The sequence below is a fragment of the Miscanthus floridulus genome, chromosome 7 (assembly GCF_019320115.1).
Source record: "Miscanthus floridulus cultivar M001 chromosome 7, ASM1932011v1, whole genome shotgun sequence".
NCBI lineage: Eukaryota > Viridiplantae > Streptophyta > Magnoliopsida > Poales > Poaceae > Miscanthus > Miscanthus floridulus.
Genome location: NC_089586.1, coordinates 4,943,184 through 4,962,294, shown reverse-complemented (window position 1 = coordinate 4,962,294; position 19,111 = coordinate 4,943,184). Strand labels below are relative to the sequence as shown.

At 42.5% G+C, this 19,111-nt stretch overlaps 2 protein-coding genes across 2 annotated transcripts; both read left to right on the top strand.

Annotated features, from left to right (window-relative positions):
* The first annotated feature begins 2,479 nt into the window (after positions 1–2,479).
* On the top strand, positions 2,480–12,585 carry LOC136466437 (MADS-box protein SOC1-like). The gene is made up of 7 exons (XM_066464846.1): positions 2,480–2,907; positions 11,028–11,106; positions 11,394–11,455; positions 11,575–11,674; positions 11,797–11,838; positions 11,959–12,000; positions 12,122–12,585. The coding sequence occupies exons 1-7, from the start codon at positions 2,609–2,611 to the stop codon at positions 12,347–12,349; spliced, it is 852 nt and encodes a 283-aa protein (XP_066320943.1). The 5' UTR covers positions 2,480–2,608; the 3' UTR covers positions 12,350–12,585.
* Positions 12,586–13,849: 1,264 nt separating this feature from the next.
* LOC136462402 (uncharacterized) lies at positions 13,850–16,978 on the top strand. The gene is made up of 2 exons (XM_066461504.1): positions 13,850–14,650; positions 15,626–16,978. Exon 2 carries the CDS (start codon positions 16,081–16,083, stop codon positions 16,765–16,767), a length of 687 nt encoding a protein of 228 aa, XP_066317601.1. The 5' UTR covers positions 13,850–14,650; positions 15,626–16,080; the 3' UTR covers positions 16,768–16,978.
* The last annotated feature ends 2,133 nt before the right edge of the window (positions 16,979–19,111 follow it).

Genomic DNA, 19,111 nt, shown 5'->3' with positions numbered 1-19,111 from the left:
AGTCAAACGGTTTCAGCTCTACACAATCTGTTCGAAGAAAAATGGTGGAGTTGTAAGAGCACCTAAAGAGATACTCCATAAACTCTAATTTTTTTTAAAGCTGCTCCATGGTAAAATTTGTGAAATAGTCCCAAATATCCCTATATCTACCCGTTGTCACCAACGGGCATGATCCTCTATTATACCTTTTGGTTGTTGCAAAGGGTTGCGTTGCTTGCTTTACCTTTTTTCTATTTGCAGATGGAGGAGGCCATGTTAAAATGTAAGCTCGATTGGCTAAGGGGAGTGCCGTCCGTCACCCCAGCCCCATGCCACAGCGTACATGTTGTTTTTATATTACTAGATAGTGTCCGTACGTTACAACAGGTACGATATAAATTAAATGAGATGTTTGTTAGTTAAGTTAAAATCAAAAATATATTAATTTAATTTTTCACATGTATTGGCTCCGTTCGTTGGTCTAAAACTTGGCTGAAACTAGCTGAAAAATATTGTTTTGACTGAATTGTTGTGAGAAAAAAACACTATTCTGGCTGAAAAAAAGAAACCGAACAAACCATTTTTAAGACAAGCGAATGGGGCCATTATACTATGATAATGTCTAGAAACACATTCATTATCGTAATGAATCTGAAATAAAAGCTAGGCTTGGAGCTTATTGTCTGAAAGTTACGATAAACATCAGTTCTCTCAAAGGCTAAAAATTTATTGCTAGGCATTGAATTGAATTTATTCATGCTCTGCCTTGTCAAAACATGTATACTCGGACTTACAATATCTTAGCCCGCATGAGGCATGGCAATAATTCATTTTCTAGGAAAAAAATATTTGTTGTTAACACGCAATGCGAAGGACGATGAACGAGATTTGGATCACGATCATGATCATTGCGTGGTGATATTCCAATAAATTCCTTTCTCTTCCCATAATTCTCTTTCTGTTTTATTCTATTTTATTTACTTGACTTCCAGTGTCTCTTTGTGGTGATTATTTGTCTGCCGGTGATTCCATGCGTTTTATTTTATTTTATTTACTTGCCTTCCAGTGTCTCTATGCGGTGATTATTTGCCTGCCGGATATGGATAGCATGAGATGCGGTGATTATTTGTCTGCCGGATATAGATCGCATGCGTGTTTTGGTTCTATCGGATAGATGTTGACAATCGTATGTTTTAGTTGTAGAGATAGAGATGAGAAAAGATAGATATATAAATAAAAATAAAATAGATCTCTGTGGCCATGACTATGTCAATCGATGGGCTAATGGCCATGACACGTATGGGTATAGTAGGCTCTCTATTTTCTAGGATGCAAGTTCTATAGATGGGTCTGTTCGCTTATCGTTGCTATAAGTGCTACTGCAAGATACGGTTGCATTTTTCTCTACGCGGTTACTGCTACAACAACCACAGCCGCAGCAAACTAAGGGCCTGTTTAGTTTCTAAAATTTTTCACCTTAAAGTATCATATCGAATCTTGTGGCACATGTATGAAGTATTAAATGTAGATGAAAAAAAACTAATTGCACAATTGGGTGAGAAATCGCGAGACGAAACTTTCGAACCTAATTAGTCCATCGGCCTGTTCGCTGGTTGGTTAATTTCTACGCTGGTTTGGGCTGGCTGGTGCTGATTTATTGTGAGAGAAAAACACTGTTGGCTGGCTGATTTGGACTGGCTGAAACCAACAAGCGAACATTCTCCATAATTAGACACTAATTGCCAAATACAAACGAACATACTACAATAGCCAAAACCAAAAATTTTGGTCATCTAAACGCGGCCTAAGAAGACGTGTAAAGCCGCAGCAAACAACAACCACAGCCACGAGCGCCCCGTATGTTCCTAGAGTTAATTCAATCAATTTAGAACTCAAAACGATTCCAAATTAAGAAGACGAAAGCAAATTAAACAAAGATGACCAATATAAATATAGGGAGAGCTCCTTTAAGATCTCATCCTACCACAATGACTCAACTTGGGAGTGTTCAGCCGCTCGTAAAGCCGCTTGTGCTGATTTGTATGACTGATTTTTTTAAGAGAAAAATATTGTATTATGGCTTACAAGCCGGCTTATAAGGTGGCTTTTACGAGCAGCCGAACACTTCCTAAATTGCAATGTGCAATCGACAAAAAATAATTGATTATTTGGTGAAGTGCAACAAAGTGACCCTATAGAACTATGGTTTTCAACCAACCGTTTGATCTTTACAAGTGGTATATATAGTTGCTCTTGTTGGAGTATATTTGAGTTGAAAGAATAATTCCACATCAAGTTAAGGCAGACAAGTGTCACTTTCAGGGCCGGTGAGGAGGAAACAAATGTGGAAACACTTGGGAGATTTTTTTGGAGGAAGAGGAAGGAAAGCCATGTGAATGATGGCCAGGGCCCAGCAGGGGGCTCAGGGGGTCGCCACTGGCCAGCCAGCCAGCTGTTGCCATTTGTGGTTCCTCGACCCTTTCCTATCTAAGTAATATAATAAAAACTGCTCCTTTTTTCCTCCAAAAATCGCATCCCTACAAATCCCCCAACGCTACCAGATTAAGCCCGGCAGGCACCTGAGCTCCATCCCCTCCCATCCGCTCCGATTCGCCGCCGGCAAGGCATCATGCAGATCCATCCACCACCCGACCACCTCATGGTGATGGCCACCGCGGCGGCCGCCATGGACGTGGATGCGCCGGCGGCGCCCGACGGAAACAACGCCGCCAACAAGGCGGCCAAGCAGGGGAGGCGCGGGCGCCGCGAGATGCGCCGGATCGAGGACTCCACGAGCCGCCAGGTGACCTTCTCCAAGCGCCGGAGCGGGCTCCTCAAGAAGGCGTACGAGCTGTCGGTGCTGTGCGACGCAGAGGTCGCCCTCATCGTCTTCTCCCCGCGCGGCCGCCTCTACGCCTCTGCCGCCAAGTACGTACTATTTTCCTTTCCTTTCCTTGGTCCGCCTGCCCTAGCCGCCCGTAAACGCAGGTCGTGCCATGGCCGGCCTTTGTTCTTCATTCCTCCGTACGTGCCTCTCTACTTGCTATCATTCCTTCTCTTTCCCGGCCGTGTGTTTTTTGGTTACTAATTCCAAGATTAATCCACGTCCAGTACGTGTGTGCATAAAATCAGCCTGTTTTCAGCCAGTGTTTTCCTCTCGCATCAAATCAACAATACATGTGTACGTGCATTGTATTAGTGCCACGGCGATATATGCAGATTATCCATGCATCCTCTCGCTTGTTTTTTTCTTTCTGCACCCAGCAAGCATGTATGTACATCATTCAGATACAGTACACTGCTAGATCCACAAAATTCATCAATTCGTGCATATCATATTATTTCTTGGAGTTTAGATAGATTACAACACTGATACATATGTAGACTGACCGGTAAATTAAATGCAAGTAGTAGAGAATGCTGCTCACTAATTCGAACAATACACTGTGCCTGATCGAATTGCTAGCTATATATATGTATTTGTTTTTCTATTTTTTCACTCTTCATTCAATTCATTTTTTATTCTCCCGGACCGGCCCCTTTCTAAATGTAAAAAGATAAACCTCTCAATACCCAGTCTGAATGCCCAAGAAAAGAAACACCTCGCTGTGGCGATCAGTCAAACTTATTTTCACTTGTCAATCATCGGTTCATTCGTACACTGTGCTTTTGTACAATTGGCAGTGGTCAGCGTCATGCCTTCGACTTTCATCTGCAAATGCAAAACTACTGTCACCATAACCAGCCAGTCAACAGTGTTTTTCTCTCACAACAAACCAACACCAGCCAGCCCAAACCAACCTAGAAACCAACCAGCGAACAGGCCGGGTTAGGGCCTGTTTGGTTACTGCAGTGCCTCCTAAAATTTCTGTCACATCGAATGTTTGAACACATGCATGGAGTATTAAAAATAGACTAATTACGAAACTAATTGCACAACTTGCGACTAATTTGCGAGACGAATCTTTTAAGCCTAATTAGCCCATGATTTGACAACGTGGTGCTACAGTAAACATGTGCTAATGACAGATTAATTAAGCTTAAAAAAATCATCTCGCAAATTAGCCTCCATCTATGTAATTGGTTTTGTAATTAATCTATATTTAATGCTCCATATTAGTATCTAAATATTTGATGTGACATGAATTTTAGAAGCGACTAAAGAACCAAACACCCCCTTATTCTCCATTTCTTTAGTCAGTGGCAATTAATCCATCAACCTATACCTGTAGCACTATGATTAACATGGAACAACTTCTCTTGTAATCGACAGTACATGAAATACAGTCAACAAACACTGTATCTCTCTCCCACGCATGCCCTTGTTCTCTTTTGCATCATTGTGCAAAATCTCTTCTACCTAAAAAGCTAGTGCACATACAGTAATTCTCCCTCTGAAGAGTTAAAATGTAAAACAAAAAAAATATCACACTACTCAAAAGATATCTATATGCTAACCTATTATTACAGAAAATTAACTCTTAGTTGATCAAACGACACACACAGTCCTATTGGAACATATATTGTAACTTGAACGCAGATGGGTACCAAGTATAGCCCACTACTCAAAGACTCAAGGAACATGATGTAAAGTTCACTTATTAATCTGATGAAAGACATATATTTGATTTCATCTTTCTAAGCTCATTAATTTGTGTTATTTCTCAATATTGGTTCCTGAATTGGACTATACCCATGAACCAATCAAGCCCACTATTACACAAACAAAAAATATTAATTCATAATCTTTTCGTTTGGATCCAGACCTTAATTAGAAGAGCTATTTAGTTCAAAATGTATTACCTTCCTCCTGAAAAAAGATGCAATTCTAGTTCTCTTCTTAGTCAAACCATCTAAAGTTCGACCAAATTTATATAAAAAATGTATCAATATATGACACCAAATAGCTATAATTATTAAAAATATATTCAGTGTGGAATCTGATGGTACTTCTTTGGTATAATAAATATTGCTACTTTTCAATATAAACTTGGTTACACATAAGATGGTTTGACTTGGAATTATGCTAGAGCTACATTCTATTCTAGACAGATCGAGGGCGTACTTATGGAAGAATTTCATTGAATCTACAAATATAGTGCTACAACACATGTTCATTATCATACTTTCATACATATATGGTAGTTGGGTCACTTATGACGTGCACCATAGATACGGTATTCTAGGGAAGATACCTCCTTGTGTATTTCCTGATTTTTCATGCATATTGTGGCAATCATGTGCCAACCAAAAAGAAGAATGAATATACAACAACATAGCCTTTCAGTCCCAAGCAAGTTGGGGTAGGCTAAAAATATAAAAAAGAAGAATGAATATGAATAGTTCATATCAAAAGGGAACACCAAGGCCCCACAAACTCTTTCTTCTTAAAATAATCCATGTTAGCACATTTAGTGTTTGAAATACTTAATTATCCATAACATATCAATGTTTTCAAACCATCTAGTCGGTCCTAGTTGTCACCACAGGACCGACCATCTGATTAGTCGCCATTAGTCATTGACGACCAGCCAAACTTGTCGAGCCTAGTCGACTTGGCGGTATAGTTATGTATATTCCAGGACCGATATACCATATGCTATACATTATATTGTATAAAGCTAGAGAACCAACCAACAAGTAAGCATAGTAGCAGAGATGAGCAACAGTAGTGGAGCATGAGGCAAAGCAGCATCCCGCAGAGCAAGAGGCAAAGGGAGGAATCGTGGAGGAGGCAGAGGACATAATCACTACCATAGCAAGAAGCCAAGAAGATGGAGGAGTACCGAGGACCGGAGGAGAAAACTTCATTAATTGTTAGAGGAGAAGAAGGAACCCTAGGTGTCGCTGCTCGGCGGATGAATCCTATATATTGTGTGTGCCTTGCCCTTGCGTTTGTGGGGATGGGATCCCCTAGCCAAATCCCATTAGTGATTGATAGCTACCAAGGAAGTGAAGAGAGTTGGTGGCGGCTAGATGAAGAGCGCCGACCACGATGTGAATTGATGTTGCGTCAGCAGCTTGAAGCGGATGCATGATGGCGCACACAAGAAATCATGGACTAGGAATAGGCATGAGTCTAGCTTCTTTCCCGTAAGGCTCTTGCCGTGAAGGATAACCCTAATGGGACAAATATTGGTAGCTAAAATCAAGCCCTCGTGTAGAGGCCAGTTCGACAGCAACACAAACCTTGTCCCCCCCCCCCTCCATAATCGTCTGATTAACTATGATTAGGTGACAACTAATTGGATGACTTGAATCTTGGTCGACCAAATCAGGTCGACGAACTAAATCGGAGGTAGTGGGTGATTCGGCTAACTAATCACATTAATTAGACAACTTGTAAAAATTGTAACATATGACTCAGAAACACAACTATCTCAGAGAAACTTTAAAAAACCAAACATACGGCAATATACTGATTAACTATTAACAATAATAATTTGTATAAGATACGTTAACTTATTAGATTAGATTCACTTATCCCAAAAATCCTTTTTTATTGATGTTCAGTATGATATAGTTTAATTACTGCCGATTTAATTATTACTAACACTATTGAAAATAGCAAACGCACACTCGAGAATGTTCTAGATAGAGAACTTGAGATCTTGCATGAGCCTAGTTGCCATGCTTACACTACTACAAAAATGATTTTATGAGACACTGCCCAAACATTATTAACCGAGGCGGTCAAAAAATCCAACCACCTCGTAAAATACCCGTCGATTAGTGGAGGCAGTCATTTTATTTACTGAGGCACCAAAAAAATGACCACCTCTCAAAATCGATTAACGGAGGTAGTCGATTTATTTATGGGAGGTGGTCAGAAAAAGCCCACATCCGATCCTAAAATTGATTTATGGAGGCGGGCCTCTATTTACTTCTGAAAATAGAGGCTTGCCTCCCTCACGCGGTGCAGCGGCGCGATGTGGCCTCCCTTTCACGGCGCCTGGATCTGGCCGAGGAGCTCCTCCCGATCCCTCGAGCTCCTTCGGCGGCGGATATGGCTGAGGAGCTCTCTCTCCCTCTCCTTCGCGGTGGCGGCACGACGGATCTAGCCGAGAAGCAACGCTACGGGCGAGGAGCAGCAGTCCTGGCGGCTCCACCGATGGCCCAGGCGAGCAGGTGCTCAGATCCGGCGAGGGGCTGCGACGGCGGCGCGTGGATGGGCTTGGTGGGCTCGTCGATGGGTTTTTCTTTTTTTTGTCTGATTGATTAACCGAGGCAGGCCGTAGGTTTGCATTAACGTAGACCTTTTGACGGAGGCGGTTCAGAGACCCAAAACGGCCGCCTCTGTTAAGATTACTATAGTAGTGTTATGCACTAGAACTTGTTTCCATGCTCAATAAGTTTAGAATATTGTGGAACCTAGTAAGTTTCTAGCACAAGAACACTTGTCACATTTTTCCCTAGCTTACCTACGCCTATATATAAGGATATGCCACCCTTAACTTGTCATAACAAGCGATCATTCATGAGAAAGGCATGGATGCATAGCATAGGTAGCCACTACTGAGAGTCACATGCCATAGTTCGATGGCATGAGTCCTACCTATTACAATAAATGGACTTTGAGGACCTAAGAATGGGGCTGTGGATTGATGTTGGTTAAAACTATGGTCAACTTTGCAGATATAAAAAAACTACACAAATTCCATATAAATGTGCATTGCCTATTTCTATGTGTTCCTATCTCTATCATACAAAAGTTTGCACCCTAGGTTCCAATCCTAACGCAATTACACATGCATTCTATAAAAGTTAAAACACACAAGCAAAGATGCAAGAAAGTGTTGACACCAATTTTGACATATCCAAAGTGTGGGAAAAACATATTAAATAAAATATATAGATGGTGAAATTTTATCTGAATGTGAAATAGAAACATATTATTCCTAAAAAGAAAATAAAACTAATTGGCTATTTTTGGAATCTTGTGGTAGTGCCCCAAGTTTGGAATCTTGTGGGGCACTATCACAAGATTCCTTAGAGTAATACAAAAGTTAAACAGGGGTAGAGAGTGCAAATTCCCGTTTGACAATTTTTGCCAATGTATCGGAAAAGCACATACTTTTCCACTAACCCTCGTTGTTGGATCCCTCTAGAGGGTGAAGCTCCTGGTTGCTACTCCATGGATAGCCAATAGAGGTTCCCTAAATTGGAATGGATCTCATGGCTCTGTCAGAATGCTCCCTGCCATCTTCCCTTGGTAAAGCTTCGGCCAAAATGTCAAGGGTCTCTCCTCCCTCTTACAACACTAGTGGCGACTCCACAAGCATGGTTAAAGGGTCTTTCATTACTTATAGGGTCTGAGATTACAACAGTCATTGAGTGAATCACCGGCAACAAAAGAAGTGTGCAAACCTTGCCTAACTCTAGACTAAAACCTAAAGCGATACACCGACCAGCCTAAACTAGCACTGAACAAGTCATAACCCCTATCATAATTTTCTTAATCTTTAGTCTCATTTCTAGCCTATGAAAAGACGACATGTTCAACAGATAAGTGTCGCGGAAATGCGTATGTTGCGTTGGATTTGCGGTCATACAAGAAGGGATCGAGTTCGGAACGATGATATACGTGATAGATTAGGGGTAGCACCAATTGAAGAAAAGCTTGTCCAACACCGGTTGAGATGGTTTGGACATGTCCAACGGAGACCTCCAGATGCACCGGTGCGTAGTGGAATCCTAAGCCAGGATAGTAATAGTAACGTGAAGAGAGGCAGAGGAAGACCGAAGTTGACTTGGGTAGAGGCAATAAAAGGAGACTTGAAAGGATGGAATATACCCAAAGACTTAACCTTAGATAGGAGTGCTTGGAAAACAGCTATTCACATGCCTGAACCTTGATTGCTTCTGCTGGGTTTCAACTCTAGCCTACCCCAACTTGTTTGGGACTTAAAGGCTTTGTTGTTGTTGTTGTTGTTAGTCTCATTTCTTGAATAGTAAAGCTCTATATTATGTGCTACACTTTTAGTAGCTTCAACAACAACCAAGTGGCTAGTAGGAGCATATTTATAGCCCTAATAAGAAGAGAAACTAGCCATTGCACTTCAAGAGACTAAGTTGCATGCACTGAACAATCTGGTGCACATTCCATGTCATCACTGGAATATTTGGTGCATGGAATGAATCAAACTAGTCATTGGGCTTGTCGTTACAACCTTGGCCATGTCATCGGATTTGACCTATCATTCTATTGCTTGCACCAAATCATCTGGTGTGTGTTAACTCCATATTCGCACTAGGCTCTTCGATGTTTTTGTCCTATGAGACATTCCAGTTGCTTTAAAAACACACATTCCAAAGATGAACTACAATAGCATAGTGAAGTATCCAATGCACCACTGAACCTGCTTCCAATGAGTGAAGGAAATGTTCTCTTCCTTTGACCCATTTTATTTGGTGTTCGTAACTGAGCCAACATCGGTCACCAAGCCTTGGTTGTTGAATGCTCTAGTGCATTCAAGGTAAGCATACGGTGCTCATTATGAAGCATCTAGTGCATACAATTCTTCAATGGTCTTGAATTTCTTTGCATTTTTGTCCGGAATTCAAATCTTTGATGTTGATGTCTTGGGTGGACATGTTGTCAATCAACCACCAAAATCACACTAACTCTGTCTAGGGACTAGGGTCAATTGATCCTCACAACTAAAGACGATAGATGGCTACTAAGAAAAGTCTAAGAAATAAGTGTTGTGTAATAATATGGATAAAGTATCGAAACCTTATGCAGAGTTGGCGTCCTATATTACTATCGCAGTGAAGATACATTCGCTGTAGTTTGGGCATAGATCTAAAATAAGTGGAATGTAATATTTAGCTACCATGAAGTGTGACACGTCTGACATCAATATTCGAGAAGATACATATATAACTCCCGCAAGGAGAGTGTAAGAGCCTTATGTTTTGTAAGTGTTGTGTAGTGAATAATTTAGTTCTCATATCAATTTAGTCTCTCATATTACTCTCGAATTAGTGAAGATCTCATAAATGTCAAGTGGGTATATATATAGATCTAGTTCTATTCCACTTCTAGAGAGTTGGTGTTTACGTTTAACGACACCTATCTCTCACTGCTTCCATTGCTTTCATTGGTTTGGCTCATGTACGACAATCTGTAGTCAGATACCATGCATAACTGCTTGTACCGAAGAAAGAGTTGGAACATTTGTTCACACGTGTGCTATTGATTTGAAGAAGAGAATAAAATTCTATAAGCATGCTTATTATCTAAGGGAAACATATACTCCCTCCGTCCTAATATATAAGGCGTAACCACTTTTTATTCATGTCCCATAATATAAGGCGTGCTCTCTCTAGACACAAGTACATCGATGCAGTAATACTAGTGTTGAGAGAGAATTAAATACATTCCTTGGTCTTTTGAACCAGAGGGGTTACGCCTTAGCTTATATACACTGGGACGGAGGGAGTATATTTATGCATATTGGTAGATTTTGCATTATTAGTTGGAAAACACATGCCAAAGCTACATATTAGTGTAAGTGACCAGGTGGCATATATGTTTGTACACCTATGCATATATAATTCTCTATGTCTAATGAAACAATTACAACTATCAAATTAGCTTAGTTCCATAGGCCAACATATGCATAGTCATTTTCTGAATTATCTACATGTTGAAGGGTTTGTGTTACCATTTTACCTCCTCGTTTTACATTATTTGTTTATAAAAGATGAAACTATAGTATAAGTGCACATTGCAATGCATGATACAGTCCCTTAGGTCATTTTCCTGTGGCTGCCAATATGCTATATGCAAACACTACTTACTGATCCAGCATTGCTATTGTACGTATACCTATTTTTTAAACTCAATAAGTGCACACAACATAAAGATAGGAAGGCTAACTAAAATTATTTGGAGTGGTGGTTCTTGAATAAATCCTGTTATTAAATGCACGGTTATATATAATTAATGGAGTACGTTATACATAAATTAAATGGCTGTACATGATAGAGGCATTTCCTTCATGGATCCAATCATTTAGCCTAATACTTGGAGAAGTTCTCAGCTTGCAGAATACAATTGATCGGTACCTGAAGCACACAGAAGGCACACCTGCAAATGGGAAAGTTGAAACAGGCGTAGAGGTACATCCAATTCATTCCTTTCCCTGCCTTGTCTAAGTTACAGTCCCATCTCGCTCATAGAACGCAATCAACCTTTCTACATCTAATGCATAAATGTTCCGAGAATAATGCAATACTAACCGTAACAGGGTCAGTGAACAAAAGGATGATGCACGACATGTATGCATGTAGTCTCATGCCATGTATATGATTATGTTTCCGCCAAACGTATGCATATATATAAAATTCTCGGCAGCTGAAATTTTGTATGTGCAAACGTGATGTTTATATATGTATCTACTACACAGAAGTGGAAGTATGAGGCTACAACCTTGGGAAAGAAGATAGACGCAATTGAGACATACAAGAGGTGATGACAGTTGATAGATGATTTATCTGCTTGCATGTGTTTCCTTAATTGAGAAGGAAGATTATGTTGGGAAACTGGACACTAAGAATCCATCGTACGTGCCACGAGCTAACCCACAGGAAGCTGCTTGGAGAGAACCTTGGATCTTGTTCAGTTCAGGAGCTAAAAGAACTGGAGGCACAGCTAGAGAAGAGCCTAAGCATAATCAGGCAAAGGAAGGCAAGAGCTGCATATTCCTAGTACTTAGTTTTGCATATGGTATGATCCAATGCAAGTTACCGATACATACAGGCACTGATCTTTGTTCCGTTTTGCTGCATCTATCCATGGACCTTGAGCAGTATAAGAAGCTGATGGATCAAATTCTAGTCTTGAGGGAGAAGGTATATGTATATGTATGGACTAAATAAAGTTGATGATGGGTCAAATTCTATGTCGGTGCACTCCAAATAAAATGCTTAATAAGATAGAAACCTAACAAGAAAATGTTTGTGTGCATACAGGAGCAGAAACTCTTGATGGAGAACGCGATGCTCCGTGATCAGGTATGTATTGTGGGGAGTAAACAAGCAGGCTACTAGTTAATTCGTTTGTGAAAACTTGTAGTCCATGGATCGATCATTGACTGATCCATTAATTAATATACACTGTAATTGCATATCCAAGTTTAAGGCCCTGCCTCTGCTAGAGCTGAATGATAAGGACCATGACCATCATATGCATGCTGCTGGTGGCGGCCAAGAAGAGGAAGCGGCGGTGGCGAAGGAGGGGCGCATGGAGGACGTGGAGACAGAGTTGGCCATCGGAATTACTGGAAGCAGGAGAGTTACTGAATCGCCTGCGCCGAGGCTCCATCAGCAGCCTGCTGGATCATATCGACGATCGAGCGCATGAGGACTAACAACCAACAGTACGTCAGTCGTCAGTACACCTGGGTAGTGGCCTCGACGACTGTACTGTACTGTACTGTGCATGCTGCATGACTGGAAAAAAAAATGCAAGTTGTGGCTGGATCAATCAAGACATGTATCCATATATAAGAGAAACTAGATGGTCTCGATCTGATGGCTACAAATAACAAGCATGTTACATTGAAGGCAGATATGTAAGCTTTACTTGCATTGTGTGTATGTGTGTGTGTGTCATAGAATTTCTTTACAGAGGTGGACAAAAAATGCTTGCAGGATAGGCAGCACGTCTGCCTGTGGCAAAAGGGTCTCGATTAAAAGAGGTGCCTCATCTGCCCTGCCCGCCTCTGTAGACAATTTTAGAGAAATATATAATAAAAAGGCCCAGTGAGACCGCGCTGCCACCCCAATGGGCCCTTGACAACGCCGTTGCCCGAGCACGTCCTCCCCATTGATCCATGCTCCAGTTTCGGCATGTGATGTGGGCAGTCTCGTCACGTCTCTACGGCGGCAGGACAGGACGGCAGCAACAGCAGGTCCAAAACCCAGACTCCACCGATCGATATGCAGGAGAATGAGAGCTTCATCGCACGATTCAAGGGAATAAAATAAATACGGTAAATACATAGCGTCTGCTGTGAGACCACGCGTCACCTGGTGAGTCTCCACTCTCAACAGCAGTGGCAAACAAAACAACTTTAATTGACTTGGCCGTTGCATTTAGGGGGCGTTTAGTTGGCCGGAATTTGGATGTGTAAAGTTTGCATAGTGTCAGATTCCCTACTATAGCATTTCGTTTGTATTTGATAATAATTGTCCAACCGTTGACTAATTAGGCTCAAAATGTTCGTCTCGCAAAGTACAACTAAACTGTGCAATTAGTTTTTAATTTCGTCTACTTTTAGTATTCCATGCATGTACCACAAGTTTGATATGATGGAGAATCTTCTTTTTGCATAGTGTCAAAGTTGGGAACTAAGGACTTAATTTGTGGGTACAGGGTAAGAGCAACTTGACTACTTGAGCAGCCGGCTCTATTTTTTTTTATTTGAGTGCTCCTTTATATTTAGGTTTTGTTTTTTTTAACTACACTCTAGCATGATTCCCTTGTTATCCTCTTTCCTATCTTCTCCCCATTAACGAACACGGCCATGCTTGGGGTGTGGCCGGGAAGGGCTCCGATGGGGAGGGGCGCGGCCGCGGCGCCGGATCGGATCGGATATGGGAGGGGCATCGCCGGGAGGGGGAATGAGCCATGGACACAACGGCCCTGTTCGCTGGGAGGAATCTGGATGAATCTGTGAGAGGGTGAACAGTAAAAACCATCCGTGCACAGTGAAAACCGGCTGGTTTTCTTACCAGCCGAATTGCCCCCCTCTCCAACACATCCGATGATGTCAGTGTCTTCCTGCTCAAGCGATACGGTGTGCAACAGGGGGGGAGTCTCTGGGGGGCATGAGCGTGACCTCTCTGGCAACGCGTAGATGGGATACGCGCAAGGGCGGGGACGGGAAAGAGCCAACGATCTCTCCGGCCGAGGCGCGTGGGCAGGGAAGCGAGCAATGCGTGAGAAGGAAGCGAGCATAGAAAATTGCCAAAAACAATGATTTGAGGGCTTGTCCTTCGATTGTAGCTGCGAGGTCTGATGGCAACTAGGAACAACATGAGAACTTATTAATTAGTATGGATTTTTAAATTAATGCTAAATAACTTTATTTAATTAGGGGCACCTATGCCATTTTTATGTAGCAAGCAATGATCTCATTCTTAAATCTCTAGATAGAATGATTGTTCTTTTTTTTGTTAATTAGTGCCGAACAAACTTTAGTAATTTTCTTTTGAAGCACAACTTTAGTAATTAGGGGTACCTATATAATTTAATTTTCATGTAGTGGCAAGCAAGTCTTAATTTTTTTCCCCAAGTAGTACAAGGAAGAGGCCAATAGCCCAAGAGCAGAAATAAATAAAAATAATAAAGGCTGGGTGCACGAGGCAGGATTGGGCTGGCCCCACTGGGCAGGGACAGATAGAGGGGAGAGAGAGAATAGGAGAAGGGGAAATCCACCTCGATTTCGTCGACGCCAAGCCAAGTTGCCACTCGCTCGGGATCCCCCTCGTGCCTCGTCCTCGTCTTCGGCTTCTCCTCCTCCTCCTCCTCCTCCTCCTCCTCCCCCTCCCGCCCCCTGATCCGGATCGACGACGCCAACGCCAGATCCCCTTCCACTCCGCCGGCTCCTCACCGCCCGCCCGCCCGCCGATTCCACATCCCTCCCCGGCCTTCAAGCAGGTACTGATTTCGCCCCCAATTCCGCTGGATCGGGATCTGCCACTTCCGGCATCCGTCCGCCCCACCCCCAATTCGATTTCTTTTCAATTTCATGATGCTGGGTCTGGTCCGCTCCGCTCGACTACTTTTTGTTTGCCTCCAATTGAGCGGCCGGCCGGTCAATTGCGACGTTGCCCAATTCGTTTCCTGGGGAACGATATATATACCCTGATGATGCGAATTTCCGTCAATTGCGTGTTCCATCTGGGACAACTGTGCCATAATTCAGTTATCATCACTCACGAATTGGCCCTTGCCAACGGTTGGTTGCCAATTTTGAGGGTGCTCGGTCTTTAATTGGTTGCTCATACTAGTATATGACGCGAAATTCACGCGTTGCGATGCGTTTCCTTTTTCCCCCCTACCTAGGGTTTCCTCCTACGTATCAATCGATAGCCGGATAGGGAGGGATTCCTGCTGCATCTGGTGCCACTCCCATCAGATCCTTCCATACAAAGTGTTTACAGTTTTTTTAAAAAAATAAAGGTTGAAATTTCTTTTTTTCTTTAATTGCTGTATGTGTATCCATCGGTTGCTAATGGAGCCTGCGAGTCAAAATCATCTCATGTTCGATTGCTATGCAACTTTGTCATCTCATTTCTATGTGTACATTTTAGCTTTTCCTGAACAAGAGGACACAGATACCATCATCTAATTTTACTACTGTACATTATTAGATGCAGAAATTTTCTTGATTACAAACGCAACAGTATATAAATTGAGTCTCAGAGTGACTACTGCTTCCTGTAGTATCTAATAATGTACAATAATTCATCATGTCAAGTCGTTTCATTTGTTCTTCTACATATTCTGTCATTATTTAAATTATTATATATGCTGCTTACATTTCTTCATCTCCTGCTTTGCTTCATTTCCCTGCACCTGCTGCTGCCCCCCTTCTCATTCTGACCGCAACTTTCTCCTCTCTTGCCACAGTGAAGGAACCTTATGAGCTGCTTGGCTGGGGCTTTACTCCAATTCTGGTGCTACTAAGATGGGTCAGGGCCTGCTCAACAACAAGTTTGGGACAAGACTAACCATAGATGAAGTAGCAGGCGCTTACCATTTCTCGCTCCTGCTCTCCCCCGTGGTTTCCTTTTGGGACTGCATCTTCCGCAAGATAAGATACTCATTCAGACCTGAGTGGGTGTAGCATCCTGCAGTCACCTGTCTTAGCAATAGTTGCTTTCTTTTTCTTCCTCATCAAAAAAAAAAAAAAAGACGGACAGGGGGGGGGGGGGGCTCTTACTCATAGGAAACCACCTGCCAAGGAGTCCAAAGAATGAGCTTTGAACATTTTGTCTTCTTTCTTCCCTAATTATACCTAGTTGTTAGTAGAGGAGTCTACCAGAGGTAATAGTCAGTAGTAAATAGCAGCAGGCACGGTTGTCATGGACAAGGCTATCATGAGCAATAATCAGGCAGGCAAAGTCTTGAAGAAAGGAAAAAAGAAACAGGCCAAGGATGAACTGGATCGCCAGAAGCAGGCCGAGAAGAAGTGGCGCCGCCTGGAGAAAGCGCTTGCAAACTCGGCTGCCATCATCTCAGAGCTGGAAAAGAAGAAGCAGAAGAAGAAGGAAGAACAGCAAAGGCTGGATGAGGAAGGTGCTGCCATAGCTGAAGCAGTTGCTCTTCATGTTCTCATAGGTGAGGACTCCGATGAACCCTGCCATTTGATGCTCAACAAGCACATCATGTGCAACCATTGGGATGCCTCGGCTGCTTTTGAATTCACCGTGGATGCACAGCCCACTGATATCTACCCCTCTGATGATGGACTGATATGCGCCAGCCATGCGTATGCTCCCAGACCCAAAGGGAGGTGGGCTGATTGGGGGATTGGTCAGCCATTGCCATCTTGGGGAGAAGTGAGTGACCTCCAAGGCCCATACTATCAAGGAACATTCCACCAGTCTGTTACCTGTCCTGGTTTCATAGCCGCCCAAGCTGTGTCATCGTTGCAGATCAGGGAAGAGCCGTCAGAGATCACCTCTCCAAGCCAAGGGGCGGCTGCTGCAACCGTGGTTAACAGGATGCTTGGTGGCGCCAACAGGCTCAACCTTTACAGAGAGATATAAACATTACACTTGTCATAGTATTGTATATAGTCACCAAAAAAGATGTGTTTGACTGCATTGCCTGCGATATATAGTCTTCTGGTTCCGAAAGAAATGGATAGAACAACTTGTTTGCTGTTTTCTTTGCCAAAGGATATTTTGTATCAGTTAACATTGGTATTGTAATGTGAACATATATGCTTTTGATGAATTGATCGATTCTCGTTGCTTATGTTGGGAACCGTTTTATGCATTGGGATTGCTGTTGCATAATTGGTCTATGGTAATCGCTTATATATCTTAAATATAAGCATGTATATTTATGAGCAGGTGTATTTAGGTATACAATATATATACATTGCTTCTGGCTTGGGAGAAGAACACTGATGGCAAAACAGGCTAGCCCTTGCTTGCCCAAGAAGATTGCCTAAAGATTACGGGGCGTGAATTGATGATTATGTTAGTGCTGTTTCATGGCTTAATTAGTTTGTGCGAATCCATGTATCAGATCGATTTGGGAGGACAGGAAGTTTGAGATTTGCAGTGACGCCAGAATCATGCAAAGCAGAGGGCCCTGGGGTCAGGATCAGGGTTGCCTGGCAGATATTCCGGCAGAACAGAAGACATTGCAAAAATCCAAAGGGGAATGCATGGTTCTCTCTCTATCTGTGTAGTTGAGGAAGCGTCAGTTTGTGGTTTTGTTTCCCCTGCGAACGATCCTCCCGTCCCGTATATCTTGTGCCATTCTCGCTGACTTGCTGTCCTACAGTAGGGACTACTGTTACCTGCGGCAGAACATGCTGCACTTTCCTGTCTATTGATTGATTGATCACTAAGCCTGGGCGTTCGGGTTACCCGATTTTTTTTTGGGTCGGGTAATTCAAAATTCGGGTAATAAAAATTGCTACCCGATATTACTCCTGAAAAAACACTACCCGCAAATTCGGGTACCCGATAATTCGGGTTCGGGTTCGGGTATTACCCGATATACCCAAATTTACAGAAAACAACAAACTACACTAAATTTCAGTAGCGATCTATACATAATTTCAGCAGCAATTTGTATAGAATTTCAATAGCAATTTGTAGAGAATAATATATTACAGTCACTCATTCAAATAGAGAGAATTATATTCTAATAAAGTGATAAGTTAAATGGTTCAGCTAACAACACATGATGAATACAAAGACAAAACAAATCTTTGGGTAGTTCGGGTAGTTTGGGTACGAGGGGATATTACCCGAATTACCCAAACTAATTTCGGGTAATCAAAATTGCTATCCGAATTTGGGATCGGGTACCTCGGGTTCGGGTAATTCGGGTCCGGGTTTGGGTAATTCGGGTACGGGTAATGGGTATCGGGTATTTTGCCCAGGCTTATTGATCACAAGACCTAGAAAAAACAGGGCAGCTTTTTTTTTTGTCGTGAATGAAGTGGTATTAGTATGGTAGGCTGCGTAATGGCAGGCTAATGACACGAGAACACACAGGATGCTTCGCCGATCTGTCTAAGGGCGGCTTTGGCGCGGCCCCTTCCCGGTGCTCCCCTGCAGAGCCCCAGGCCCCCAGCATAGCCGTTTGCGTTTGCTGCGGCTCCTCTAGCTCCCTGATGCTGTAGCTGCCGGCGAAGCTGGAACCGAAGGGTCACCAAACAGGCCTGAAGTTCTTAACAATGATAAAGTGTTTTTCTCTTATAATAAATCAATTTCAGCAGGCTTAGCCTGTTTGGTTGGTATTAAAGCCAACTGATAAGCTGGCTGAAGCTGATTTGCTGTGAGAGAAAAATACCGACCGATAAGTTCAAACGAACAGGCCCTTAACTAGCCGAACAGCTCTAAATTGTTGCTCCTGGGCGTGCTATGGCCTGTTATATGGTGGTGTTGGTGGTGGTGGTGCAGAGGTCGGCTCGTGCGCTGCATTATTGGTCTTAGTCCTCCTGTTATGTTAACAGTCAGCAACTGCATTATTGGTTTTCCTTTCCTATTAGCATTAGCATGCAGATACTGCTCGCAATAATGCATGCAGCACCGTACCGTGTTGGTCGTACAATGGTGCTATCTCAAAGACTGTCTGTCTCCTTCTCGAGTTAATGTGACAAGGTCCCCCCACTCCACTCGTCAACACAAGTTAGGCAAATTCCTATGCAAGTATGTATACGTAGTCCTATCAGTTTTTGTAAGTATGCACGTATGGTGTTATATATGTTTTTGTTTTAGTGGTTGCGTTATTGTAGATCTATTACCCCCTTAACTTATGAGTTACAAGTAGTTCAAAAAATGAAACACATCCATACCAACACAACCATTTCTAGTACTAAAGTTTTTAGCTTACGAAGTATTTTATTTTGGTAAGGTCTTCAAAGCT